This window comes from Solea senegalensis, linkage group LG11, assembly GCF_019176455.1.
Source record: "Solea senegalensis isolate Sse05_10M linkage group LG11, IFAPA_SoseM_1, whole genome shotgun sequence".
Lineage (NCBI taxonomy): Eukaryota > Metazoa > Chordata > Actinopteri > Pleuronectiformes > Soleidae > Solea > Solea senegalensis.
Window position 1 is genome coordinate 14,280,723 of NC_058031.1, and position 25,124 is coordinate 14,305,846.

General features: G+C 40.1%; 1 protein-coding gene across 5 annotated transcripts in view; it reads left to right on the forward strand.

The window, feature by feature from the left end:
* Positions 1-25,124, forward strand: part of LOC122777182 (TOX high mobility group box family member 2-like) — an 86,634-nt gene that overhangs the window by 34,130 nt on the left and 27,380 nt on the right. For 3 of the 5 annotated variants that reach the window (XM_044038234.1, XM_044038231.1, XM_044038233.1), the window contains exons 2-3: positions 8,192-8,284; positions 15,872-15,931. In XM_044038234.1, coding sequence (XP_043894169.1) covers positions 15,887-15,931 — 45 coding nt within the window. In that variant the 5' untranslated portion in view covers positions 8,192-8,284; positions 15,872-15,886. The remainder of the gene's footprint in view (positions 1-8,191; positions 8,285-15,871; positions 15,932-25,124) is intronic. The other 2 variants (XM_044038232.1, XM_044038235.1) reach the window with 1 other exon arrangement.

The following is a 25,124-nucleotide window of genomic DNA, read 5'->3' on the forward strand; positions in this document are numbered from 1 at the left end:
ACACTGATAACAGGAAATGTGGTGGTTACAAGAAAAAACCCTGAGATGCCACATGGAGGTGTAAAAATAGGCCACTTGGCACGAGAGACAGCGAAGAAAAAGGTGGAAATTGGGGCATGCTGTCTTCTTCTTGTTGATAAGAAACTTCACTCTTAAATGTTCAATCAATCTCATTTTCATCACACACTCAAAATTATCTTTTTTCCCCCCTTGTTTAACAACAAAGGAACAATAAACACGTCTGCATTGTTAACAGTCTGCACCTCCTACACCTGAACAGTTAAACGGCCTACCTGAAGAGTTAACCCTTTATAACCTTATGTACCAAATCTCCATTCTTAACTGAGTATTTCCCAGTGGATGCGGGAAACACCCACATTTGTTGTTCTTTTGGGGTTGTCATGGCATGTTTGATGATGCTTCTTTTAGGGGGTGGATATTAGCTATGACACAACAACAACATTTTGGTACCAAACTGCATTTTCAGATATGTTGAATCTATAAAAAACACCACCATTGATTACCTGGAAACACAACAATCTTCTTTATTTAATGTAATGTGAATCGCAGTGCAAAGGTCAAGACCAGGCAGTTCTACAAGTGCAACGGCATAAGGGAAAGTAATATTATTCATCTGCAGAAATATTGTCAGAAACTACATTTTTATTTTTATTTTTGCTGCTAAAAATCTGCAGAAGTGGTTACAACCCACTGACATGTACAGGCTGTGATGAAGTTCAAAAAAAGGTTGTGTCTTCTGTCACACACATTTCAGTTTATATTTGAAATATGTTGTTACAGAATCATCCAAAACAGAAGTTGTTCTCAAGACAGAGTCAGTGAAAAGGGTCTAGAGGTGATGGTGAGTGGGCAGACATTATATCATTCTAGTACAACAATTGATGTGCTGTGCTCTATGGCTTTTAACGGTTTGTAGTTGGGTCTTTTGTTGTCTCCTTTCTGCTCCTCACAGACCTGAACAAAGAGGAGGAAACAGAAAGTTACAAAGCCCACGTGTTTCTGCAAACATGTGTCCTTCTGCTTAAGTGCTGGTCAAACAGTGCGTCTGTAACAGACCATCATATCTGAGCTCAGTCGTCACAAGGATATGTAACAGTCAGGCCTGTAATGCTCAATCACAATCCACTCACAGTGCTTGAGGAGTGAAAAACGACTTGTCCTCAGGCCTGCCCCCTTCTCTGTATATCTGCTCATTCATCAGCGCTCCTGATTAAAGGGTAATTACCTGTAATTAGTGAATCATGTTGCTTTAATGAAGATGTTGAAAGCTGTTGGAGCCAGAAGGGCTGGCCTTAATTCTGAGTGATGTTCAAGATTATCGCCAACCAGTAATTCAATAAAGGCGGATAGATTAATGAAACATTAGCATTATTTTTATTTTGTTTGGCCAGTGCCATAGGTGCGTTTTTGTTTTTTTTTGTTTTTTTTAAATTCACATTAATTTTCAATTTCACTATCAATACCTGGCTCTGGGGGCAAGTACATGTTACTGTATCAGTGAAGGCTAACACACACACACACACACACACACACACACTGTGATGATAAAACTGTGTATCTAACTACATCTGCGCGAGTGTGGCGCTTGTACGACGTGTAGTGCTTGTTCAAATGTGTGCTCCGTGTGTGTGTGTGTGTCTGTGTGTGTGTTCCCTGGCGGCATGGTGAGTGTTTAATCTGGCCCGGTGGCGTGCCGTTGGCCCGGCTAATCACAGTGTGTCTGTAGGAGTGCGGTGAGCCAGGGGAGCACGTCGTTACTAAAAGCGCCTGACAGACTCATTAGAGAGACCTGGCACTGAGCTCTTGCACATGCACACACACAAACACACACACACATACACACACATACAAAGACACACTGAAACGCACAGTGAGAAAAGCGCTTAGGCGCTACTGCAAAGACATTAGGATTAATTCACACACTCATACACACGCTTTTGACACTATTACACATACACACACTCATTCATACAATAATCCACAGACAAGTGTATGCTGTCCCTTTCCCCTGCACACACACACACACACACCTACGACATCAAATATGCCCAGTGTTTCATGTGTGAGAACAAGGCAGACAGTGACCCCTTGCAGTCACAGCCCAAACACAGACAAGAGCAGAGGGAGCATCTGGGAAAAAAAGAGGAGGGAGGGGTGCAATGGAGGGTGGGAAAAAAACACAAGAGGAGGTGAAGAGGAGGAGCGCAGAGGAGAGAAGGGAAGTGCATGACGCACCAATGCTTGCTCCCATTCAAATATGTGTTTAGACAGGAAGGTGACATTTTCAAAGGCTAATTACCTGCAGTCAGGAGATAACGTGCACTACACTTTTGTAGCCGTGTGTGAATGTATTTGCAGGTACAGTAAATGTGAGTCTCAGGTTAGATGTCATTTGCTGCAAAACTTTCTTCACTTTTCTACAAAGTGTGAAAATTGGGGTAAAAGAGAAAAGAAAAAAAAAGAAAACCATCAATTTCACAGGATTAGTTGGAATGACATTTAGCAAAGTTTGAAAAAAAAAGAAAGAAAAGAAACTACTTTGACAAATTGCTTAAGACTTGCTTGCCTTGCACTCACATTGAAGTTAATTGCAACTCAGCTGCAGCAGTAGAAACATTAGGTTCGCCTGAATAACAGGTGAATGCAAAGCAGGTCAATATGTAGTCAAGTGTGGGCCTGCCAGCTGTTCACTCCCTCTGCTCTGTGACCACACAATGGTGACACGAGACACACACTCAAACTGACACACACATGCACACATCCGCTCACAACAAATGCCAGGAGCAGAGTTAAACATGTAAACAATCCAAGAAGTGATCTATATTTTATTTTTTAATTTATGATGGAGAGTAAACGAAATAATATGTACACTAAATGACCACAACATTAAAACAGAAAAAAGGATCGCCATATAGTATTAACAAATGATAAGACTGGGGGAATAACGATGGGGTTGTTTTTATTGTCCCTTTTGTCAACAAGGAAAATAGGGACATACAAAAACTGACAATATAATGATCGGAGTAACAGCTCTCACCTCTGTAGACAAAGCCTGACATGACTGATCATGCCTCTCTGCTATAGACCTTCATTACCCAAAAAGCTGTTAAAAAAAAAGCAAGCCACACCATGTTAGTGCTGCTGTAAATCCTCACCAGCAAACATCAGCGGGTGAAGGAAACTTCAGTGTTGGTTTGTACTTAGTCTGTCTTACATTCCAAATACTTCTGGAGAAAAATAAACATCTCTTTCGCTGCTCCACATTGTCACCAGCTGCTAATTTTGGCTGTCTGCCGTTTGGTGCTGAGCAGGTTTAATTGACACATTTATTTATTTTTGAAACAACAATGATTGTACATTAAAGTAGAATAAATTGATAGGTTTTTTAAAACGAATTAAAATATTGAACGTATGGAAGCCTCATCCTTAAATTCTTGATAACACTGAGAAGATAAAGAAAAAAGAAGAAAAGCCCTTTATGAATAAATGTTGCTCTGTATGTAAAGTTATGTACTGTGCATGTCCTGCCAAGTCTGCTCTCTCTCTCTCAGTCACTTCACTTTCATACAATACCTATTTGTCAGGACTTTTAATCTAGCCTGGTGGCTGCAAGTGGAGCAACTTTTGCTGACAGCCTCGTTTCACCTAAAAGCCAAATCAAACTCTCTTTAATTTACTCCACCGCTGTACAATTTAACATGCCACATCTCCCCTCTCTCTCCATCTGTCTCTCTCGTTTCTCTCTCGTCAGAGTACAATAGCTGTTTTGCTCTGTGCGAGCCTCCATCCTCTTTCTCACTCTTCTCCAGCACAAGGCTATGACATTGAGGGAATGTGATGTGATGTATTCTAGTGAATAATGTATTCTACGAGGATTGTACAGAGCGCGTGGAGCAGATGGCAGCAGGTTGATCTCAATGTGTGTGTTTGTGTGTATATGTGTGTGTTTAATGATGACTGTGTGTATATATGTGACATGTGTGTGTGGGGGTGTGTGTTCACCCAGAATGGGGGAGGGGAAGAAGGAGAAGAAATGAGGGAGGGAGGATGGGGGTTGGTGTGTATGTGTGTCTATGGGAGCTTCCTTTGTGAGATAAAACATGCAAATGGGGGATTATTTTAATGCAGGTTTTTTAAGCCTTGAGCCTTAATTCCTAAAGCAGTTGAAATACAATTTGTATATGTTTTCTTTCCAACTCTCTCCCCCCCCCCTCCTCGCGTTTTATTACCTGATAAGATTTTTAAACTACCAGCTGTCTAGGAACAAGATCCTTTTGCATTTGACTTTCTTTTTAGTGTAGTTACTGCCCAAGACTGATGATTACATCAGATACGATGGAAGGCCTTGACTCCTCTGTGGACGGATCATTCTTGTGAAATTTTCTGACTGAGTCCTAATAACAATGTCGAGCCTATGAATAAAGCTGAAAGCTCATTCTGTTGCTTGGAGTGGACTGCAGATATAAAATATGCGCATTTACAAACACGCGTACATGCTTGAGCACACCAACGTATACCGCTGAAGAAGAAGCAGAGTGGAGTGGCAGGGTTAAAGTGCTTGAATTGCTCTTATACTTTGTGCTGGTAGCTCATTATTCTGTATAGCTTACCAGTGAAGTCAAAGTAAAAATGTCATCCAACTACTCACATACACATTTTAAACCTCTTTTCTTATATCAGTCTACCTTTGCAATATCTGAAACAACAAGTCCCTCCAACTGAAACGTAATTATGGGTAGTTTTAGTTAACCCCTGTATGCGACCCATATGTTTTTAGGGCACCGGTATTTTTCAACTCAAATGGGCAGTGTTAGTGAGGTTAGGGTTAAAAAAAAGACAGGGCTAGGCAGTACGTTACAGACAATGACATTAAAAAATGGTTTCTGTCTAATGAGGGAGTTGGTCACACCAAAGTACAGCGCCTAACCACTAAGCGAACTACTGGTGGAAACCTTATCAAAGCTACTTGATCACAACACACCCAAGATTGCTGTTATTTATACTACCATTGGGGGCACCTATTTTAAAAATGTACCTAATTCCTGCATATGAAGCATAGGTTTATTTTAGTAGCTGTCTGAAAAGTACATGACAGCGTGTAATTCCTGATTCCTGAGTGATCTTCTATGTGATTAAATAAATGAAGTTTCATATGAAATGAGGAATTTGCATTATCTGGTTTGTTTGTTTTTGGAAGAGAGGAAGTTGAGTTGGTTGACTACGGCGAAAAGGAGTTTATCAGAAGAGGCGTATGAACACTTTAAGAGGAAGTGAAGAGATCGCATAATGTATTTACATTCACTTAGGTGATGGGTTTGTATACTGAAGGTTTTTCTACAGTTCCCTGCATTTAGCTGAGTGTTTGAAGTATTTATAGGCGACTGTGGCATTGCACTCTCTTTCTCTCTTTTTGTCTTGGGAGTAAAGATGGAGGATAATAGCTTCTTACTTCCACATTGATATTGTGTTAACATGACTATAATATTGTCATCTTTCTGCCTATTTTTATATCTTTTTTTAACCTGTTGCTAACCTGTCTTGGGGAATGGATGAGCCTCAGGCTTCCTTAAGGCTTATCAGTGATGTGGTGACAAGGTGTTTCAGGTGGCATGTTTGGCTGCACAGTGCAAAGTCTGGTGGATTCATGGCAACTGACCTGCAACACTGTTATGTTAACAAGACAGTGTGCTACTATAACAGCATGCATCCTCTTACTGTAACCTCCCACTGCACACTGACACAACAACTGACAAAACATTACTGCTTATTCAGTGAAATTTTATTAATCAGTCACCAAATTCTTAGGAAGCACCAGTCTGAGCGTGTGGAACAAAGTGAAGGCAATATGTGCATCTCTCTTGTCTCTTCCATATCAGGGACAGTGAGTATAATTGAGTAAATGTAGCTAAGTATTTGAGCGAGCAGATTCAGCCTCTCTGGGATGTTCATATTGTACTTAGGAAGAATATTTCCCGAGGCAATTCATTAGTGGTAAATAATTGAGAGGCTCAGATAGTGCTAAGGTGAAATGTCTGTTATTATTTTATGGAGTTTGTGTTCTTGGGGCTTTTCACTTTAAGAATATTAAAAATGTACACGCCTGCCCATAAATTACTCACCCAAAAGACTCACAGTGAACGCTAATGAATAACAATCCATCATCCACTGTTTTTTAGATTCTGCAAAAGTGTTTTTTTCTGCACCATTATCAATTGTATTTCTGCCTTTTGTAATGGTTGTTATTTTCCTCCATGGGTTTTACATTTTTACACTCTTTATTTGCGTTTGTAATGAAGTTACATTAGCATAGCCTGTGTAGTGTGTGTGTGTGTGTGTGTGTGTAATTGTTTGGCCTGGAATAACAGCTACAAAACTTACTTATTGGTGCAAAAAAAAATAGCATTAGTTCTTTGGAGGAAAACACCTTATAGAGAGAGGTCAGAGGATAATGGTTGATTGATTCAAGTCGACAGAAAGTCTGCTGTTACTCGGGTAACCACTTGTTACAGCTGTGGTGAGCAGAAGTGAGCGTTGGCACATTTAGAGATTCTCAGCACCAATCAATTGTCATTGAATGCCACTGTCTTGTCACAAAGCAGAAGTCACCTCAAATATGGTTTCACTAACATGAGTTCAATGAAATTTAGTCAACTCCCCCAATCACCAGATCTGAAACTAGCAGCAAACCTTTGAGATATGGCCGTACATGGGATTCATGTCAGCGTAAATCTGCATCTTACAAAATCTGCAAAATGGTGATGGATTCATGGTGATATATAGCAGATGTTTAATTGAATAAGTCCAACTTATACCAAAAAAGAGGCAGTTTTTAAGAGCACATGGAGGCTTTACAATATGTGGTGTTTCTAATAAAGTGCTCAGTGGAAGTACATAGATAAAACTCTTGGTATCTCACATTGTCAAACAAATAAGGTACATCTGCCTCATGTCCCGAGTTGAGTGCACCTACCAATGTTTATTTTACCCCTGATAAGCTCATGCAAATGTTCTTTGTTTACATTAACGTGTATTCAGTGAGTTTTTATACCTGCAGAAACACTGGACACCTATCGTCTTTGCTCTGTCTGTGCTTTCACTGACACCTGTGCATGATTTAGCTCCGACGAGCTCTTATCTGTGAGAATTTCTCACCTTAACATGTCGGTTTTCCGGTGATGCAACTCTTAAGGCCATAGAGGTTTAATTTAACATGTTTAACACCCTCACATCACCCTGTGACAACCAAGAAATTGGTGAGCACTGGAAGGTTATTCACAGTGCTGCATGCACTACAATAGCATTATTTGTGTAGCCCGTGGTCTGTGGTCTGGGCACAAGAGCTGTTTGTGCTTAACAAGTCAACAGTTGTGTGTATATTTATATAGTGTTTGATATGACGCTGACAGTTGCGGTTTGGCTTCGCATAACTATTGGGTCTCTTTTGCATGTCTGTTTGTGATTCCGTTGGCCTTTTTGAAAAGGTCTGTTTAGTGCAAAACATTAAATCACATTTCATACACTCATTCGCGGTCCTTATTCCCAGACGATGTTTCGAGTTGTTGCAGGTTAAAAGTTCCAACACTCAAATGATTTTATATTTTATCAAACTTTATCATGTAACGCACTCTTGGTTACATTCGCTGATATCTGCAAATCATATATATAATAAAAGTTATTTGTTGTTATTTGTTACCCTATAATTGCAGCACTATACAAGGAGAAGAAATCCACTCGCTGCTGCATGATACTCTTTAGTCTTCAGATCCTTGGCTCGGTGCCAACACTGAGCCCCACTGTCTTGTAGGGGGTTTGTGTATATGCTTGTCAGTGTGTGTAAGAGAGAAGGGAGGTGGGCATGGGGAGGAGGCGTGTTCAGGGTGGAGGGGATGTCAGCTCATTAACCTCCATTCTTCCCCTTGCACGGCGCTGCGTAGAGTCACTGTGTAAGTCTCATGTCACTACTCCTCCCCCTGAATGCGTGTGCTGTGGATGAGGAGAAGAGCAGTGTTGTCGGTTGAGGGGAAAGGAGGGAAAGGTTCACGTTGGGGGGCATTGACATGTTCCTATACAAATGCCCTGCTTGTACCTCGCAAACTAAAGCCCCGCCATCTCGTTTCCTTCCCTACTTTTGTCTTCTCTGTCTCTTCTGTGTCTCTCTCTCTAACCACAGGCCCGGTACAGTGTGGGTGAACGAGTGGTTAGGCTCCACACTGCCTCCACTCCAGGAATCAATCCAGCTAGGAAAAGACTGCCCATTGCTGTGGTGAGATACAGTAGCCGAGCCCCTAATTTCTTAAACCTCCTCCATTCATTTTAGCCTATTGATTTGGAATGGTGCACCTCAAGGAGCTGACCATGGCCCAGTATACGTTTCAAGGCCCCCCAAACTAAGCTAAACTGCTTGTCATGTAAAAAGAGAGTATTTACTTGGAACTCATGAAAAAACACATCCACATACTGTCCTTAGTTCTCACACACAATGACACATTATTTTATAGGATATATTCCACCTCTCATAGTGCATTTATTTGGAGTCGAAACCAAACGCACTTACTGGAAATTACAGTTGATTTCAAGACTTTCTTAGTAGTAGCAATGAATATGTGAAAACATGTTAAAGTGCGAAGTACGCCTAGAAGCTGTTACCATCTGGTCACACTGTGTGGGCAATTATAGAAACAAATTAAGTCTGAGTCTTAAAGCACCTTTTGACATATATAGAATTAATCTTGAACCGTGTCATAAATAAATTACTGTAGAACTATTCTCTCACAGAGAAGAAACACATGCTCAAAATCTAACACATTCTCTACTGGCAACATCCATATCATACTAAGCTGTCGCAAGGCTGCTTCCTTTAAATATCATATATTTTGTTAATATTGCACTCATGATCTCTTGCATGATATCATCTATTACATGGTGAGATATTGTTATTATTATAACAATATCAATGTTGTACACTCCCCTGTTAAGTAAACTATAAAACCCTGTGTTCATATTTGTTAATATACTACTGTAAGTATTTGCTGTTTGGAAGTAAACACACCATGACCTGATTATCAGCATCAGTAGTTTAATAATTATAATACCTCATTCCCACTTTCCATAACTGTACATCCTATTGAAATCCATGCCATGTTTGTGAAACCCAAACAAACAGACGTTGTACATAAACCTTTAGTTGTTTCTCTCACTACAGAACACACCCATGTAAATATAGTGATGTGTGCACATAATGGTTTATTTTGGTAGCTGCCAGAACAGTCAAACTTCAGTCTTTTTTCCTCTCTTCACTCTTCCATGCTTTATTCTGTGCAGATGCAAGAGAGCAGTAGATTGCAATAAGATAACCAATTATATGCTAGAGGAAACCAGACTTTTTTTTTTTCCCCTGCTGCAGTTATCTGATGCTGCGGTGAGCAGAGGCAAAGGTCTGGGGTAATGTGACATTCACTCTGCCCTTTATCTTCTCTCATTGCCGTTTACCCCAGTCAGTTGAAAGTGGCTTATGCTCTCATCCGCTGCTACTACCAAAGAAACCTCACTGACATAGACTCACAAAGGAACATGCACATGATGTATGGACACACGCTGCGAGCACACGCACACTCATTCTCACCCCAGAGTCTATGTGTCAGATAGAACAGTGGGATAACTACTTTCCTATGTGAATCGCCCGTGCTGTTAAGTATAGCACTACTGCACCTGCTGGGACTAGCTCCTTATTGCATGTGAGGCTACTGTGTTTGATGCTAAGAAGGTGTTTCCCAGCAATGGTTAGCAGACAGGCCGTTGAAAGCCACCATGGCAGGATGAGGGAGGCCATGTGGGTGGCACTTTGGTCTGACATACACTATTTTTTTTCTCTTACACCTTTGCACGTGTACTCACACGTGGCACACTGCGTGGCTTTGACCTCTTTTGCACACTGCTCTAGATACTGCACTGACAGACAGATTATACTGATGGCGCACTGTACAACTGAACTGTGCGTTGACTTATTGTACCACTCTTGAGTGACAGTGCATCTGTGTCTCAACTCCAAAAGGCAGGCAAGCTTAAAGCCGCACCTGTTATGTTTCTGGCCACACATGGAATGTTAAATCTAATATTCATCCCATATTTAGTCCTATTTATGTCTCTGTTTTGCCGAGACAAATACCTGACTTAATACTTTCAACATCAGTCACTATGTTTTACTGTGTGCAGTTCTGTTCTGAAAACAGGACAGACACGGAGAATTAGTTTGCCACACTTTTTCTTGGTATTTAACTACCACAGACTTGGCAGCTATGTGCTGGTTACCAATGCCATGTTATGGGATTTCTCTTGTGTTGTGTTACAGCTAATTGCAGCCACAAATGTAGCCTATTGTAAGCTTCAGTTTCACTGTGCATCTGTGGGTTTTGTATTGACTGTAAATAAGAGTAGAATAAACAAAAAAATAAGTAAAAGAGAAAACACCCTTCCTCCTCAATCTCTCCTCCCTTCTCTCACAACAAGTGTTGACTGTTGGTTCTGTTTTTGCCGTTGTTCCAGTGCAACAGAAAGTGGATGACTGAGAACTTCAGTCTGCCATTTTCATTTTACACATCACAGGCTATAGGTGCAGCCTGAAGCAGTTGGAACCTGCATCATGTCATATGTGAAACATTTTCTTGAGCTGTTCTTGAAGAAAGTTATAGTATATTGTTTTGCAAATGCCTTTGTTTCTCGGCAGAGTGCATTTGTTGTGACTGGATCACAACAAATGTAGCTGATGATGATTAGATGTGAGCTGATGGATACCTCCATCACTGGCAGTAGAACAATGTCCTTTAAAATCATCAGCTGGAGAGGTAATTCAGATTGTCACCGCACTACATTTTTCTAATGGCCCTGGAAGGAAGACGGAAGGAATAAGTTTCTAAGACATCTATCTAAATACTCTCAAGGATGGCACAAGGCCAACAGATTCCTTCCAGAATGCCATCAAAATCCCACACAGAGATACAGGAAGGTGCTCTGTGTGTCATGTTGACGTCTGATCATGCCATCTATGTGGTCCACTGACTGGAGCACAGTGTGTCCAAACAAAACAAAGCCTGGGTTTTTGCATATGGAAATGAACCAAGCAGTTGATAAAGGTGAGGATAGGAACAATCCTTTGCATTGGTGCATGTGACCCCGGTGCTGCTGCAGCTGAGTGTGCACATGTAGTGCATAGCGTGTGTGTGTGTGTGTGTGTGTGTGTGTGTGTGTGTTTGTGTGTGTGTAGGATCAAACTCTCACACCCAGGAAGAGGCCCTGTTTCCCTTATCTAACGACAACAGAGCATGTGTCGCCATGGCCACAGGCTGTGCTTTTTATGGGCTTTGTGTGTGTGTGTGCATGTGTCATGTTCATTGTTTGCCCATGTTCATTGTTTGCTTGGGGTGTGGTGCAAACCCAGAATTGCTACTATAGTCTGTCTTCTCTCCCTCTTTTTCTCTCCTCCCCTCATACAACTATGGATACCTATTTAAAGCTTTTCTTTCTTTCTTTCTTTCTTTCTTTCTTTCTTTCTTTCTTCCTTTCGTTTTTTTCTTTCTTTCTTTCGCTTTTCACCTTCTTTGTGTTTCATTCCCATCGTGTCTGTCTATCTGTGTCTCTATCTGTCTGTCTGTCTCATCCTCATATCTGGTTCAGAACTGGCAGTGACAAGTTAGAAGGCACATTGTTGTCTTGGGTTCAGGTTTGTTAGGTCGTTGCTGCAGCTTAATTGAACAGAGGATGAGGGAGAGAAAGATATAAAAGAGAAATAAAAAGAAGAGGGGATAGATGAGCAAGGAGGGTGCTCAAACAGGCATACATATTGCATGAGTCCCCCTCCCCAACACCACCACCACACCCTTTTCTTCACAGAATGGCTGTGTACTGTTCTGGGCTTATTAATTCCGCTCGGTGAGAGAATTATTTTTAGAGACTTGGTGTACTGGCAAAGGCTTTTAAAGTCCCAAGTATTACACTTTCTGCTTATAGATTCTCTTTTATACATTGACAAGTTCTAAAAGTTTGTTGTGGTTGTTCCGTAACGTGATGCTCTTATGTATTTTATTTTGTTAGACTTTTCCAGATGTTGAAGTGGTTTTCTTTGAAGGTTGAGTTGCGTTATATGGAATTAAAATTGCTCTTTTTTTTTGTAATTGAAAGTCATTGTCATCTCATATCTGTGTTCTATGAGATGACAACAATTCATATGGTAATATAGCTATTTTGCTAATATATAGCAAAAAATAATTGCCTGTTTCTCTACAGGTAAGAAACTATTGCTGACAAATAAACTAACTGAAGTAAAACAAAGCAAAATATATAGTTAGTTAGTTAGTTAGTTAGTTAGTATATTGTCCCCTCGTATTAACAGTTTTGTACAATTGTATGTCTCACATTTGCCAAAGTTCACAGCAGAAAAACATAAAGAACATGAAAAGATCATTATTTGGAAAGAAGGAAATGTACCCGTTTTTAAAGTAAATGCAAATTAATTACAAAGCAATTGTAAGCGAATGTTCCTCGTTCTCCAGCGCAGTAAAGGATGGCATGTCAAATAACGTATAGAGCATTGGTTTCTTAGCTCTCAAAATAATTATTTTTTTCATCATTGCCAGATCATTTTTCTCTCTAATGACTGGACAGTTATGGCATTACACAGACAAACAAGCAGTTTATCTCCACCCCACCCCCTTCACAAACAGATGTTGCCTCGCAGGCTTTATGGGGAGCTTATATGAATTGTCCATCAATCAAAAACAAGCTTCAATTGAGTCTGTAATTTTGCTTGCAATCCTGCCATCAGCTGTCTCAACGGTGCACTCCAAGATGAAAAGCTGCGAGCATTGTATCGCACCATTAGCACTGTGTAAATATTACATGTTTTCCCCGGGATATGCTAGTTAGCATTACTTCCACCTTGTGGCTTCATTATTTTTGAGAGGCTCTGCTTTGTCGATGATTGTGAGGCATGACCTAGTTCTGGGACTCTCTCTAGGTCTGTATCTCTCCGTCACTGTCTTTGCGTTCACACTTTTCCTCTTTATATACTCACTCTCCAAGGCTTTTCAATTGTCACACCACCTCATTTTCTTTTCCCACTGAATTGGTCTGCGAATCCCTTTGTCATTTATTCATTGTCTTTCTCTATTTACTACCTCAGCATTGCATTCATCGTTTTAGTCTCTCTTTTCCCCCTGTCCTTCTCATTTTATGTATGCATTCTTTATTTCTCGATTTTTCTGTCGATCACAGCCTGTAATTATTTTTCTCCATTCAGACCCATCACCCCCCTTGTGTCTTCCATCCTTCTTCTCCATGTTTTTATTCTTCTCTCACAGCACCACGTGTGTCACGGAGGGAAACATCGTGAGCAGTGGTCCCTGCTGAACAATTACCATGCAAAGCAATCCAAATAGAGATGTTTGCCGAAAACAACATGTGTGTAATTACTGCTTAATGAGGCCCTTGTCTCAGGCAGAATGCCCAATTAGACTGCCGATGAGAAAGCGATGCCAAGGCCCACTGACGAAAGGGGTGAGAGAGAGATTGGGAGGAAATGGATAAGGTTGTAACATGGAGAGAGGTGGGTATGATGGGAAAGGGAACAGAGGAAAGGAACAGAAGCAAGGTGGGAAAGAGTGAAAGAGAAAGGGAGGGGAAAGAGACGGAAGGGGGAGAAAAGAGAGGGATGGAGAAAATTAAGAGAAGGGCAACAGCAGAGACAGAGAAAATGATTTGTGCAGTAAATTTGGAATAATGGCAGAGCTGATAACATTGAGCTGAGGATAAAGTGGCATTTCAAGTGGAAGAGCGAGGTTGTGCAAAAGAGAGAGGAGAAGAGCAGGGGAAAGAGCTTTACATTGCAGTAAACTGTATGGGCAGCCATGTTGAAGCACAAAATGGCTGACCTTTATAAATCTGTCTTTGGCCTTTTGGTGAATATTATATTACATGTGTAATTAATGAAAATAAGCCTTCCCTTGCTTCATTTCATCCTTTCGAGTTGAAGGAAGGAAACAGCAGCGAGGGCACAAAATTGGCTAAAAATACAGGATCTGATGGTGTTTTGTGGTTAAAAATGGGGATCATAATCTCTTTTCACTCAAGAGAAGCATATCATAAGGAACCTCTCCCAGTGGTTTTACATCAGCGACATCAAAGTGGATTTCAATGGAATGAAATTGCTCAGGCAGCAGAGAACAAGAGGCTTTCATGTGAGGAGCAAAGACTGTATTGCAGATATGTCACCAAGGTCAACATCACTTTGGCCCTCTCAGTGAGCTGCAGTCATTTCTCACTGCGATAGATAGTGCCATGCTTAATTAAGCACATCAGCATCCTTATCTTTGCCTCAGCTTTGAACAATTAGTCAGCATTCAGCTTCCTTTGAAGTTAACAAGTATTTTTTTGTGGTTCTTCATGGGCTCTGTTTAATCATGCAAGGTGTGTACGCAGCGCTTGTTTCAGTTTTGTGTTTACGCATGATGCTAAATGTAAATGTAATCATTAGAATAACCAAGTGAATCCTCACAAGGGCTTCCATGATATGCATCGTTAACCAACCATCGCCCCAAGGCAGGCATTCATTCCCTCCGCCTTCCTCTTGCTGTAATGTACAGTAATTTCTCTTTCTCACCACTCACATGCTCATTTAGCTACTTCGACTTTTTCCTGTCTACCGCTGTAGGTATTAGATTTCACCCCCAGGAATTCTGCCCATTTCCGTCCATTAGTCTACCTAGCTGCGCATTGTTTTGAGCAGGTATTATCTTATGATCCATTTAGCATTCACTCATATCCAGCATGTTTTTGTCTTGCAAGCCGCTGGTTTCTGTCCCCGTAACATAGGCACCAAGCAGATCACCCCAAATGAAGTGGGCCCCCTATATCTTCACATCTGAGGAATTTGACATGGAATGCTGTCTGGTGTGATTGTGTTGTGTCTGCTGTCTGTTTCTGGCTTTTCGTTCGCTCTGATATCACACAGAATGACCCCAGTCAACAAACAAAAAGGAGTTTTAACTTGACTTGTTGCATTTTTCTGTGTGTGCGGGCATGTGTGCCTGTAGTCATAAAGCGTTATTGTGCAGTACCTTCAAAGGTTTTCATGTTGCCTTGACTCAGAACAGGTTTAGTAACTGAGCTGTTTTCTTTTCTCTCCGTAATATTTACGACTTAAAGCCGATCTCAATGGGGAATTCCTCAGGGATTTAGCTTACCCACACACTATGTTGCATGTGGTGCTCAAGTGGTGACCCGCAGTTGTCTCCCAGCACCCTAGGGGGTCAAGGGTCATTTGTTGTCATGTGCGTCCTCAGCCTGTGTCAAACAGTGTTTTAACACCTGCAGCAAGTGATCTTTCACTGCCCGATTAGCTCTGTCTTGAAGACACAGCCCAACCCCAGTGTGAAGTAGACCTAAACAGAGCATTTACACAATTTCAAACACACACACGCACACACACAGCCTTTACTACTGTATGCGCTCAAATGTTCGTCCACTCTTATCGTCTCATGAACACACACACACACACACACACACACACACACACACACACACACAGCAAGAGCCCACAGGGAAAAGCCCATCTTTCCTCACTTTGCTCATGTAGCCTAATTACTGGCCTGCTGATGAACAGTAATTACCCACACTGCCATGCCACCACTAGGTTTAACCAAAGTGACAAAGTCATTAGTCTCACACTTCAGGCCACCCATAAAGAGATTTTTCTTCTTTGCACCTCCACCCCATCACTTTTTTTTTTTTCTTACAAAACCTAGTTTTGTATAAAATATTCATTTCTCATTTTTCTCTCTCTGTCTTTTTCTGTCCACAGTTTGATGGTGACAATATGTATATGAATGACAATAACCAAGAGTTCCGGTCGCCGAACCAGGTAAGACAACGGCTCCACATCTGCTCTTGTAAACACCACAGACCCAAGAAAAACGTGCTCTTTTATTAGCTTAAGTATTTGTGGCATCAGCATTTAAATGAACATTATCTCATAGAATTATTTGCAGTGGTAAGTGTTGGAAAACATTCATTGTGTGCGCTTGCTAGTAAAAGAGCCCATTACTGTAAGTGTGTGAACTGGACTAGTTATGTGTGTTTAATTGATTTGATCATTTAGATTGTTTTTAATCTAAATGATATCAGTGAAATGAACCTACTATGTGAAGATTTGAATTTCAGCATGTGTCAAAGGACATATGAGGGAAAAGTGTGAAGTTGTCTTAAGAATTATCCTTCAATCACCAAATAGTTAAGTGGAAATACTATAGGCTAAGCTCTTCATTCAATATACATTTAAAACACTTTATTGATCCTGTAGTCGCAGCAAGTTGTTTACAACAGATTTGCATAATTGAAAATATGCTTCTGCTACCTGATCAATCTTGGTTGCCCACGTTCCAGCACTCAGACGTCTGACAATGTTTTTGTTATCTTCTAGCCTTACATGCACAAGGGTATGTTGATTGACAGATTTTTAATTTATTTCTTTTTTTATTTACAATAGAAGCGTGGTTCTAGGAATGGGGATGCCAGATTGTCCTTCAGTATTTGGGTCTGATTTCCTCTCTGAAACTTGCAAACTGCACTTACAGTAAATTGCTGTGACCATGTCATTCATGGTCCCCAGAGGATGATGCCGACAAACTTTGGTGATTCTCTGACTCCACCAATTTGACATTTGACTTTGCTAGTCAAAAAATGTGTCACATCAACAGGCAATATTCCTGACCTTTGCATTTAGCTGAAAGCACCACTGTGCCTAAGTAAAGCTTTACAAAGCTGCCAGCATGGCTGTCCACTCTTAGCCTTGTGTTTAATGTATCACTTTTACAAATCCACACATTAGTCAGTCAAACTGTTTTTAAACAGCTGTTGTGTACCACCACACAGCCACAGTCCAATGTTTAATCTACCCATATAGGGCTTGCATGGCCAGATTATTATGAGAAAATGCATATTTTGTCAGATTATGTCGTTCAATTTGAAAGATAAAAGGTTCCAAGAATTTGATGGGAGTTATGCACAAGCTTCTATATTATTATGTTGTATCTTGAATATCTGGAAATGGTTTTGCTTGCACCTATTTTTTCCCACATATTTCATCATTTCTTTGAGTTCTGTCTACTTGTTGCCATGTTTGGGTTGTTTCCATAGAGACACAGGCTTTTATATTGTAGTGAAAAATGAGTCCACAGTGAGTAAATATCTGACAGGGAGGGGAGAAAAATGACCATAAACTGGTCTTTGTTCAGAGACAAGAAACCATGTGTCATTTGATGGATGGTTTTTATCTAACGCACATAAACGCAACATATATCTTTAACAGCACCTGGCTGTGGTACATCAACCAACTGAGTTAGTTCAACCAATTCCAGCCTCCCTGAAGTCCTGGTCTCAGTCTGGAGCTGTGCAGTCACAGTGACACACACACACACACACACTAGGTGAGTGAGACAGGCACGTTGCTAAGTGCTCCCAGCTGGTACATGGTAACACATGGTTGGACATATGGTGAAATTTGGAGCTTCAAGGTTTGTCTATCTGGCAGCGTTTTGACAACCCACAAAGAGGTGATGGCTCCTCAGCGCTCCAACAAGTACTGTCAAGGCACAAGACGAGAAGGCTGAGGACGCCGGGTCTGCACACACACTCACAGAAAAATGCACATGTACTCACTTTTTAACAATATTTTATTCATAGGTTAGACACACATGTGCAAGTCGGCGTCCTAAATCTCAGTTTGTTTCGCACTCAACACAAAGTATGCATCAATAAAAAAGAAACAGTCTCATTGCCCTCACTTTCCAAAAATGTGCTTACTCTTAGGGTGTAAAACTTCAATTAGGCTTTGGAAAGATTGATGAAGAAGAACACATGTGCACTTAAATACACACACACACGTATACACTAATAAACCCATACACACACTTGTAAATCCACACACTCTCTGTGACTGTCATCCTGCAGCCAAAAGGTTTTATTTCCTTTGATGTAGGGATTGAGAGACTATAATAAGGGGTCGAGTGGGAGCTTTAGCAGCTTATTGTCTATTATAGTGAACATCACAGATGACGAGGTCCACTGTTGTTGGCCACAAATCCTTGTGTGCCCTAATTATGTCACTTTACATGCAAACATGGGTGTGTGCTAATTGGATAAAAGTACAGTCTTGTAGTTTCTCTGCGGCGCCGGTCATGTGTCAATCATTGACACCCACTCTCGGTTTGCAGTGTTGTGTCAACAAATACCTTCTTAGTGAATAAGGCAATTTGGGTCTTTCAAAATATGTCAGTTTCAGTTGATGCGCTGTCAGTGCTGTCAAACAGAGGCTTACGTACGAGTCGTGAATGGCTCTCTAAACACAGAGTTCACACTTTGGCTTTAAATCCTTTAGTAAGACAAATTTAATTTGAAATTTAAAAGTGGGAGCTGGTGCGACTTTATTTTATAGTAGAAGTTTGGGTAAAGTGTTTGGTTTTAATCTCACAACTATTGGCATAAAACACCAGAGCACTGTAGAGCTGAGGCTATTCTCTTTTTCATTTGGTCTGTTAAAATGAAAAATATCAACAAACATCTTGGCAGGCAACTAATAATTTAGGTCATGTTTCCAAGCAATAACAAGTTCTGTTAATCAAGTGTCTCTTATGTCTCAAAGTGTCTGTTTGACATTATTTTTTAACTAAAATCATCGATCAACAGTTGAAATCACAATTTTTACATGAAGAAATTCACAGTCTATATAAAAAAGGCCACTATATGCAACATTGGCCTGCATTTTTCTCCCTGTGTATCATACCAAACGCAGAGCTTTGACTGCTTGTTCATTGTTGTTTAATTGTATACATTAAGTTTGTTGCATATGTCTTGCTGTTGAAGTTATGGTGAATCAAACGAATGAGAGGTTTCGTGTATGAGAACGTTATTTATCCCCATCAATTTAATTTTAATGGCGATCACTGTCTAATGACAATGCCTAATACATACTTATATTCTGGTGTATCTGTATATATATATATATATATATATATATATACATATAGACTGTATATATATATATATATATATGTATATATATATGTATATATATATATATATATACATATATAGAGATATATATATATGTATATATATATACATTTAGACTGTATATATATATATCTATATATACATATATATATATATATATATATATATATATATATATATATATATATATATATATATATATATATATATATATATATATATATATATATAAATATATGTATATATATACATATATATAGGTTTTGTCATCTCAGCATTGCCCAGCTGTGTTCATAAAAGCTGCATGCTAAGATGCAAGGCAATAATGTTTTTTTTTTCACTTTTGTTTATTCTCTGTAATTATAACTGCCATTAACAGAGCAGGAAGAAAAGGCAGAAAGAAAGAAAGAACACTAAATTAATATGCCCACCCAAGCCTTTATATGATGAATGCCTCTTAAAAAGGTGCATGCAGCGAGAACAGAGGCCTCTTTGTTTGCATGTCTGGGGTCTTCACCAGCATAGGCACTGAGGTAGCAGTTTGACACTGCCAGGAGATTGCATTACACATAACATCTCTGAGCTTTTAAAAAGAGAAAACCACTAATAAGAAACAGCTTTAAAGAGGCCGTTTAATGTATTTGGATGCATCAAGATGTTTTCACTTCTTCAAATACTGTACAATATTTGCCTTGTTTGCACATATGACACTGGCACTGACATTCTGATGATATTGATGTTTCTCGTTCTGCTCATCAATTAAGCTTCGGGATTGTATGCACAAGTGTGGGTGGTTTATTTATTTATTTATTTATTTATTTCATTAGCTTTGTTTTTCCTGCCTACACACAACAATAATGAATGGATAGTTTGTTGAATTAAAGATTGTTAAACATCCTAATTACCCCCGATAAACTGGAAATATTCTTGCAACACACAACTTACACCACTAGTGTAACTCTGCCCACGCGTAAGCAGTTCAAATACATGCAGGTTTGGTGTTGTTTTCACTGACTGCTGATTTACTGTAGAGACAACAAATCACAGCTTTGTATGTGAATTGAAGAAACACAACATTGTCTTTCTGTGTTGCAATCCAACCTACAGAAATAAACTCGGAATAACTGGGCACATTCCGACAAAAAAAAAAAGAAATGCTGTTATTGCTGCCTCTGAATCTGATGTAGATGAAATGGATGTGTCAGTCACAGCTGAAGGCAAAATAAATGCTTCTCCCAAATGGAAAACTGCTCACTTCAACATGATTTCAGGCTGAATAATATAGTAAAAATAGGAGTTGAGTCCGATTTTAAGTCCATCACTCAGCTCAGCCAAATAATGCTGACTGAGGTGCATTTCTTTTTTTTCTTTTTACAGCACTGTAGTAGCTGCATGAGAACGATTACATCCAAACCAAAATGGCTCCTTTCAACCACGCCCACATAAATTCTAATTTTGCATAATGGACAATAAGAGTTCTTCATTTGTATTCATATCAGGCCGTGACTCTTTAAGTGATTGTGCAGACTTGTACCTCCATGTATATTTTGGCTCTTTTCCTCTCGCCCTTTAATCAGTCTCTTTGGATGCATGACCATGTGTGTACATGAGTATATGAAATTAGAGAGAAAAGGGAAAACTAATAGCTGGTTAGAGATGAGAGTTTCAAGAGAAAAAAAAGGCAGTGGTTGGAGGAGGGAGAGTCATTTTGTGCGTCGCTTACTCTTTTCTTGCGTTGTGCTTGTTGCATTGTGTTTGTGTGCAGGATCAGAAGCTTGGGGACCGGTGGTCTAAAGAGACGCAGCATGTTTCAGCCTGCTTAGCAATGTGTGGATGGAAGAGAACAGTGGCTGATGGTCAAGATTAGAATAGAAACCTCCCTTGTTGGATAGTCTCTCTCTCTCTCTCTCTCTCTCTCTCTCTCTCACTTTTTTATCTCCTTCTGTTTAAGTGTGAGGTTTGTTCTGTTTATTTTTGTGTATTCCTTTGATCTTACGCTCTTTCATTTTCCATCTCCTTTCGTCTGAAAATGTATTTCACAAACTGCTAAAATGCTTTGTTTATTCCAGCAAAGCACATTTAAGTTCCATATATACCACATTAGGTGGGTTTAGCCTGTTTGGGGCATAAAAACCCTAAATGGAAATCCAGAACATGCGAAAAATATTGAAATATCGCATCAAATTCAACGGATAAAATTTGATGTTTGCACAGGATGGAAAAATAGTGGAAATGTTGATACGAGGAGATACGTGTGGCCTAATGATTTCTCGACCTTGAGTGCAACAAGCAAATATTACTCTGATAAAAAACAAAATGTGATTGTGAAGTTTTGATTTTGATTGGCAGCCCTAATTTACTTGGTCAAGTTGTACATTCTTATTCTTCTTATGTGGTTTGTGAAAAACTGTAAATTTGAAAGTTCAAATTTCCAGTACATTGTAGTGAGAACTAGGTTAATGTGAAGTGATTGCAGCAGCCGCATTCTATCAGGATCAGGACTTATCGCTGACAGCAACATCTGTGTCTCGCTGTCAAAGATGGCATTTTGTACAAATTGTTTGTTCTGTCTGATACAAGGTTGTCTGGAGTTGAAATGAGTGATCAGTTTTATTTACCTTTTACATCTACACTTAACACTATCAGTCTTGTAGAGTAGTATATTTCCTCTCCGACTGCCTGGATTGGGTCATCGTCTGTCCTCTTCAACTTGTCAGGGGTTCAGCTTTAACAGTAAGACATAAAAAACTATTTAGCCAATTGAAACACTTAAAAATAGAGTGTTACTGGATATAACAAGACATTTATCCTTTTGTTACATTTTGTTATTTTCATGTAGAAAATCAAGGTCTATGAAGGTTCTATATATGGTTACAAAAAAAAGAGTAAGAATATACAAGAAAAACTCAAAAAACATTATAGAATAGTGCATGTTTTAAATGTTCTCCTGCTCCAACATACATGATTAATTTCATCAACTTACCACTTCAGGTTTTGAACTATTACCATAGACGCAGGAGAAGACCGAGCCGCACGACTGTTTCTTTTACCCTTTGGGAACTGCTCTGAAATTTTGAGCCTCGCCGGTTTTCCGTTGATTGGTGAAATTTCACGATACCACTTTCTGGGTGACGTAGCTGGATCTCTGCTGGTCGGCTGGGTGAAATTCACATGTTGTTTCCACGATCTCGTGATAACGCACAGATAAAAAAAATGCGTTTTCGGATGTCTGTGGACGTTACCAATTATTGTTCTTTGCCTGGTAAAAGTTTAACACCTCACACAGTTAAGCAGTGGTCATTTCATAGGTTTCATAGGTGTGATTTTATTTATTTAAAGGTATTTCATCCGTATTACAAGCACACGTTTTATCAACTAATCATTAAGATAAATCCAGATCCCCCCCTTCCCTCTCTCACTCTTTCTTTCTCTCAATCTCACTCCCCCTTTGTCTCCGTGAGTCAGAGACACCTCAGTACACCATGGCACCGCGTACCCGATGTGGGCGATGCTGATGTGAAAAGGCATCGTTACTTAATAGTGACTCACAGCGTACCATTATACCCCTACCACCACCACAACAGCAGCAACACTCTCTCCTCACTTCACAACAGACACCCCCCTTATGCTTCAGTTAAAGTGTTTTCTCTTTCTGTCCTCTATTCTTGCATAGCCTTTACCCTGCAACAAGAGTTGAGGGGACATTTGAGACAACGGATCAAAAGTGGAAAAAAGAAACAAAAAAAAGGGTCTGAAAAACGCCAACACACGTTTCCCTGCCTTTCTGAGGCTGTGCAGAGCCGCTGGCAAGGTCACGCCGATGAAGTACAGATACAAATTGTACAGTTTGTATTTAGATTTCAGGAGCGAGCACAATTTCACAATCACAAATTCCGGCTGCAAACAGTTTTTCAGCGCTTGATATTTGAAAACAATTCTGGAGGAACATCAGAGGAACATCCGCTCACCATCCACGCCCATGCCAGGAGGGATGCTCAGTTACAGTTGTAACCAGGCATCAGTAGTTCTTTATGTAGGTCAGTACATGTCAGCCAATAAGTCCAATTACCATCAGCCTTTAAAGTAGAACAAGCAGTGACCTCTACTCTGTTTTAATGGTGCTGAAATGGATGTAAATCCTTACTCGGCTGCAGAGCCAAGAAAAAAAAAAAAAGATTTATCAACCGTAGATAATATTAGTGAGTCTAAAGTAAACTGCAGGATATTAGAGGGAAATATTCAGAGAGACAGGGGTTCACGGTGATGTGAGATGTTAACATTTTGTCTTGTTCGGAAAATATCGCCAGACGTATCTTCATGTTGATATGTGAAGCTGTGAGGACATCAAACAACCCACTGTCCCACAATTTTTAGCTCCTACCTTTGGTCCCTCCTCAAATGCAGCACATCGCCTGAAGAAAAGCATCACTCCCCCAAAACACGGCAACTTATTGGCAACAAGAATGCACTCAATGATTCATACACTCTTTAAAGGAACTCGAGACCTTAGCTCTATTTCAGTCCCAGTTTTTCTCTGTAAATGCAGCACGGTGGGGCAGAGAAATTTAACTAGACCAAGTATATATCTCTTTTGGAATTCTGCATGTATTTTCACTCCCTCTTTCCCTCTCTCCAAGTGATCTTTCTCATCATGTGGAGACCAAGGTCATGGCTGATTGAAATATAATAGAAGTGTAGACATCTGGCCTAATACTGTGGGAAGTTAAATCTATTTTAATGGCCCCTGCCGCAGTGGATTCTCTCTGATGCACTCTTGCGCTTCACTGACAGTAAATCACAATGTTCTCTTATTACCCTGACTGGAATGAGGGCATAGAGAAAGAACAATGAGGGATCCACATCATTTGTTTTCACCCCCTCCCTTACTTTTTCCTCTCCTCCTCTCCTCTCCTTCTCTCCTCCCCTCTCCACTATGTTTGCGACTCATAAAGCAAGGGGCTTAAAGAGAGTGACATCATGAAAATAAAAATAAAGGGGATTATGGTCGAGCTATTGTGCCATATGTGATTACTGGGGCTTCCATATTCCCTTGAGGGGGATGACTGACTACAGCACAACATATTTTATTTATTTATACGATTTTCCCTAATGAATAAGCATAAGAAATGTGGCCACTGTATTGCAGCTCTTGTCAATAATAAAAAAATGCAGCCTTTGGCCAAAGCATGAAAGTCATTTTCTATTTTGCCCAGGTTTGCTACAAAGATCAGACATCAATTTTTTCATCTTTGATCTATGACAGTGATTTTATTACTTTTTTAATTTAACTTGATTCGGCAAACGGCTATTTGTCGGCACCTTTTCAAAAAGCACTCCCGTTACAGACGTCTTTTTTGGAATTCAACCCACTGCAGGTCCACCCACATCTGCAAAGGCGAGTCTGATTCCTTTTCTGCACCTAAATGAGATCCATTTTGATGTGACATTTGAGAGAATTACCAGTACGCGGGAGAGCAAGGACGAGCTTTTGCTATTGGGCGAAGCCCACCGCAACCAACCTGTCCTTTAGTGACGAATGCTACCTATGACCCCATGCTATCGAACAATGTGAACCCCCCCCTGCACCCCTCTGCCGCCACCACGACCAGCACATTTCACTTATCCCAGTTCTGTCTTGCTGTCAGTCAGCCTCATGGATCTGCTTCACCATTCTCCTGCTTTTGTACTACGCCGTCTGCTTTTCTTGAGTTTCCTTGTCGTTTCAAAGTGTTTGTGATAAGCTTGATTCCTCTCCTTTCTATGCTCTGCAAGGTCGATGTCTGAAGGTGAAATTTGAAATTCCCCATAAGATGCTTTAAAGATATACTGTTGCCATCCATCTATCTACAGAGTGGACACAGAGACCTTTATGTATGCATGGCCAGCTGTTGTTTGTCACCAAACCCATGCTGCTCTGTCATTTCCCCCCACAAAGTAGCATATGGCTGGATGACTTTTAATAGGACACAAAGTTATGGCGTTTTATGATGCAAAGGAGTTTTTACTGATCGGTTATTTTTAAAACCTCATCAGTGTTTTGTATT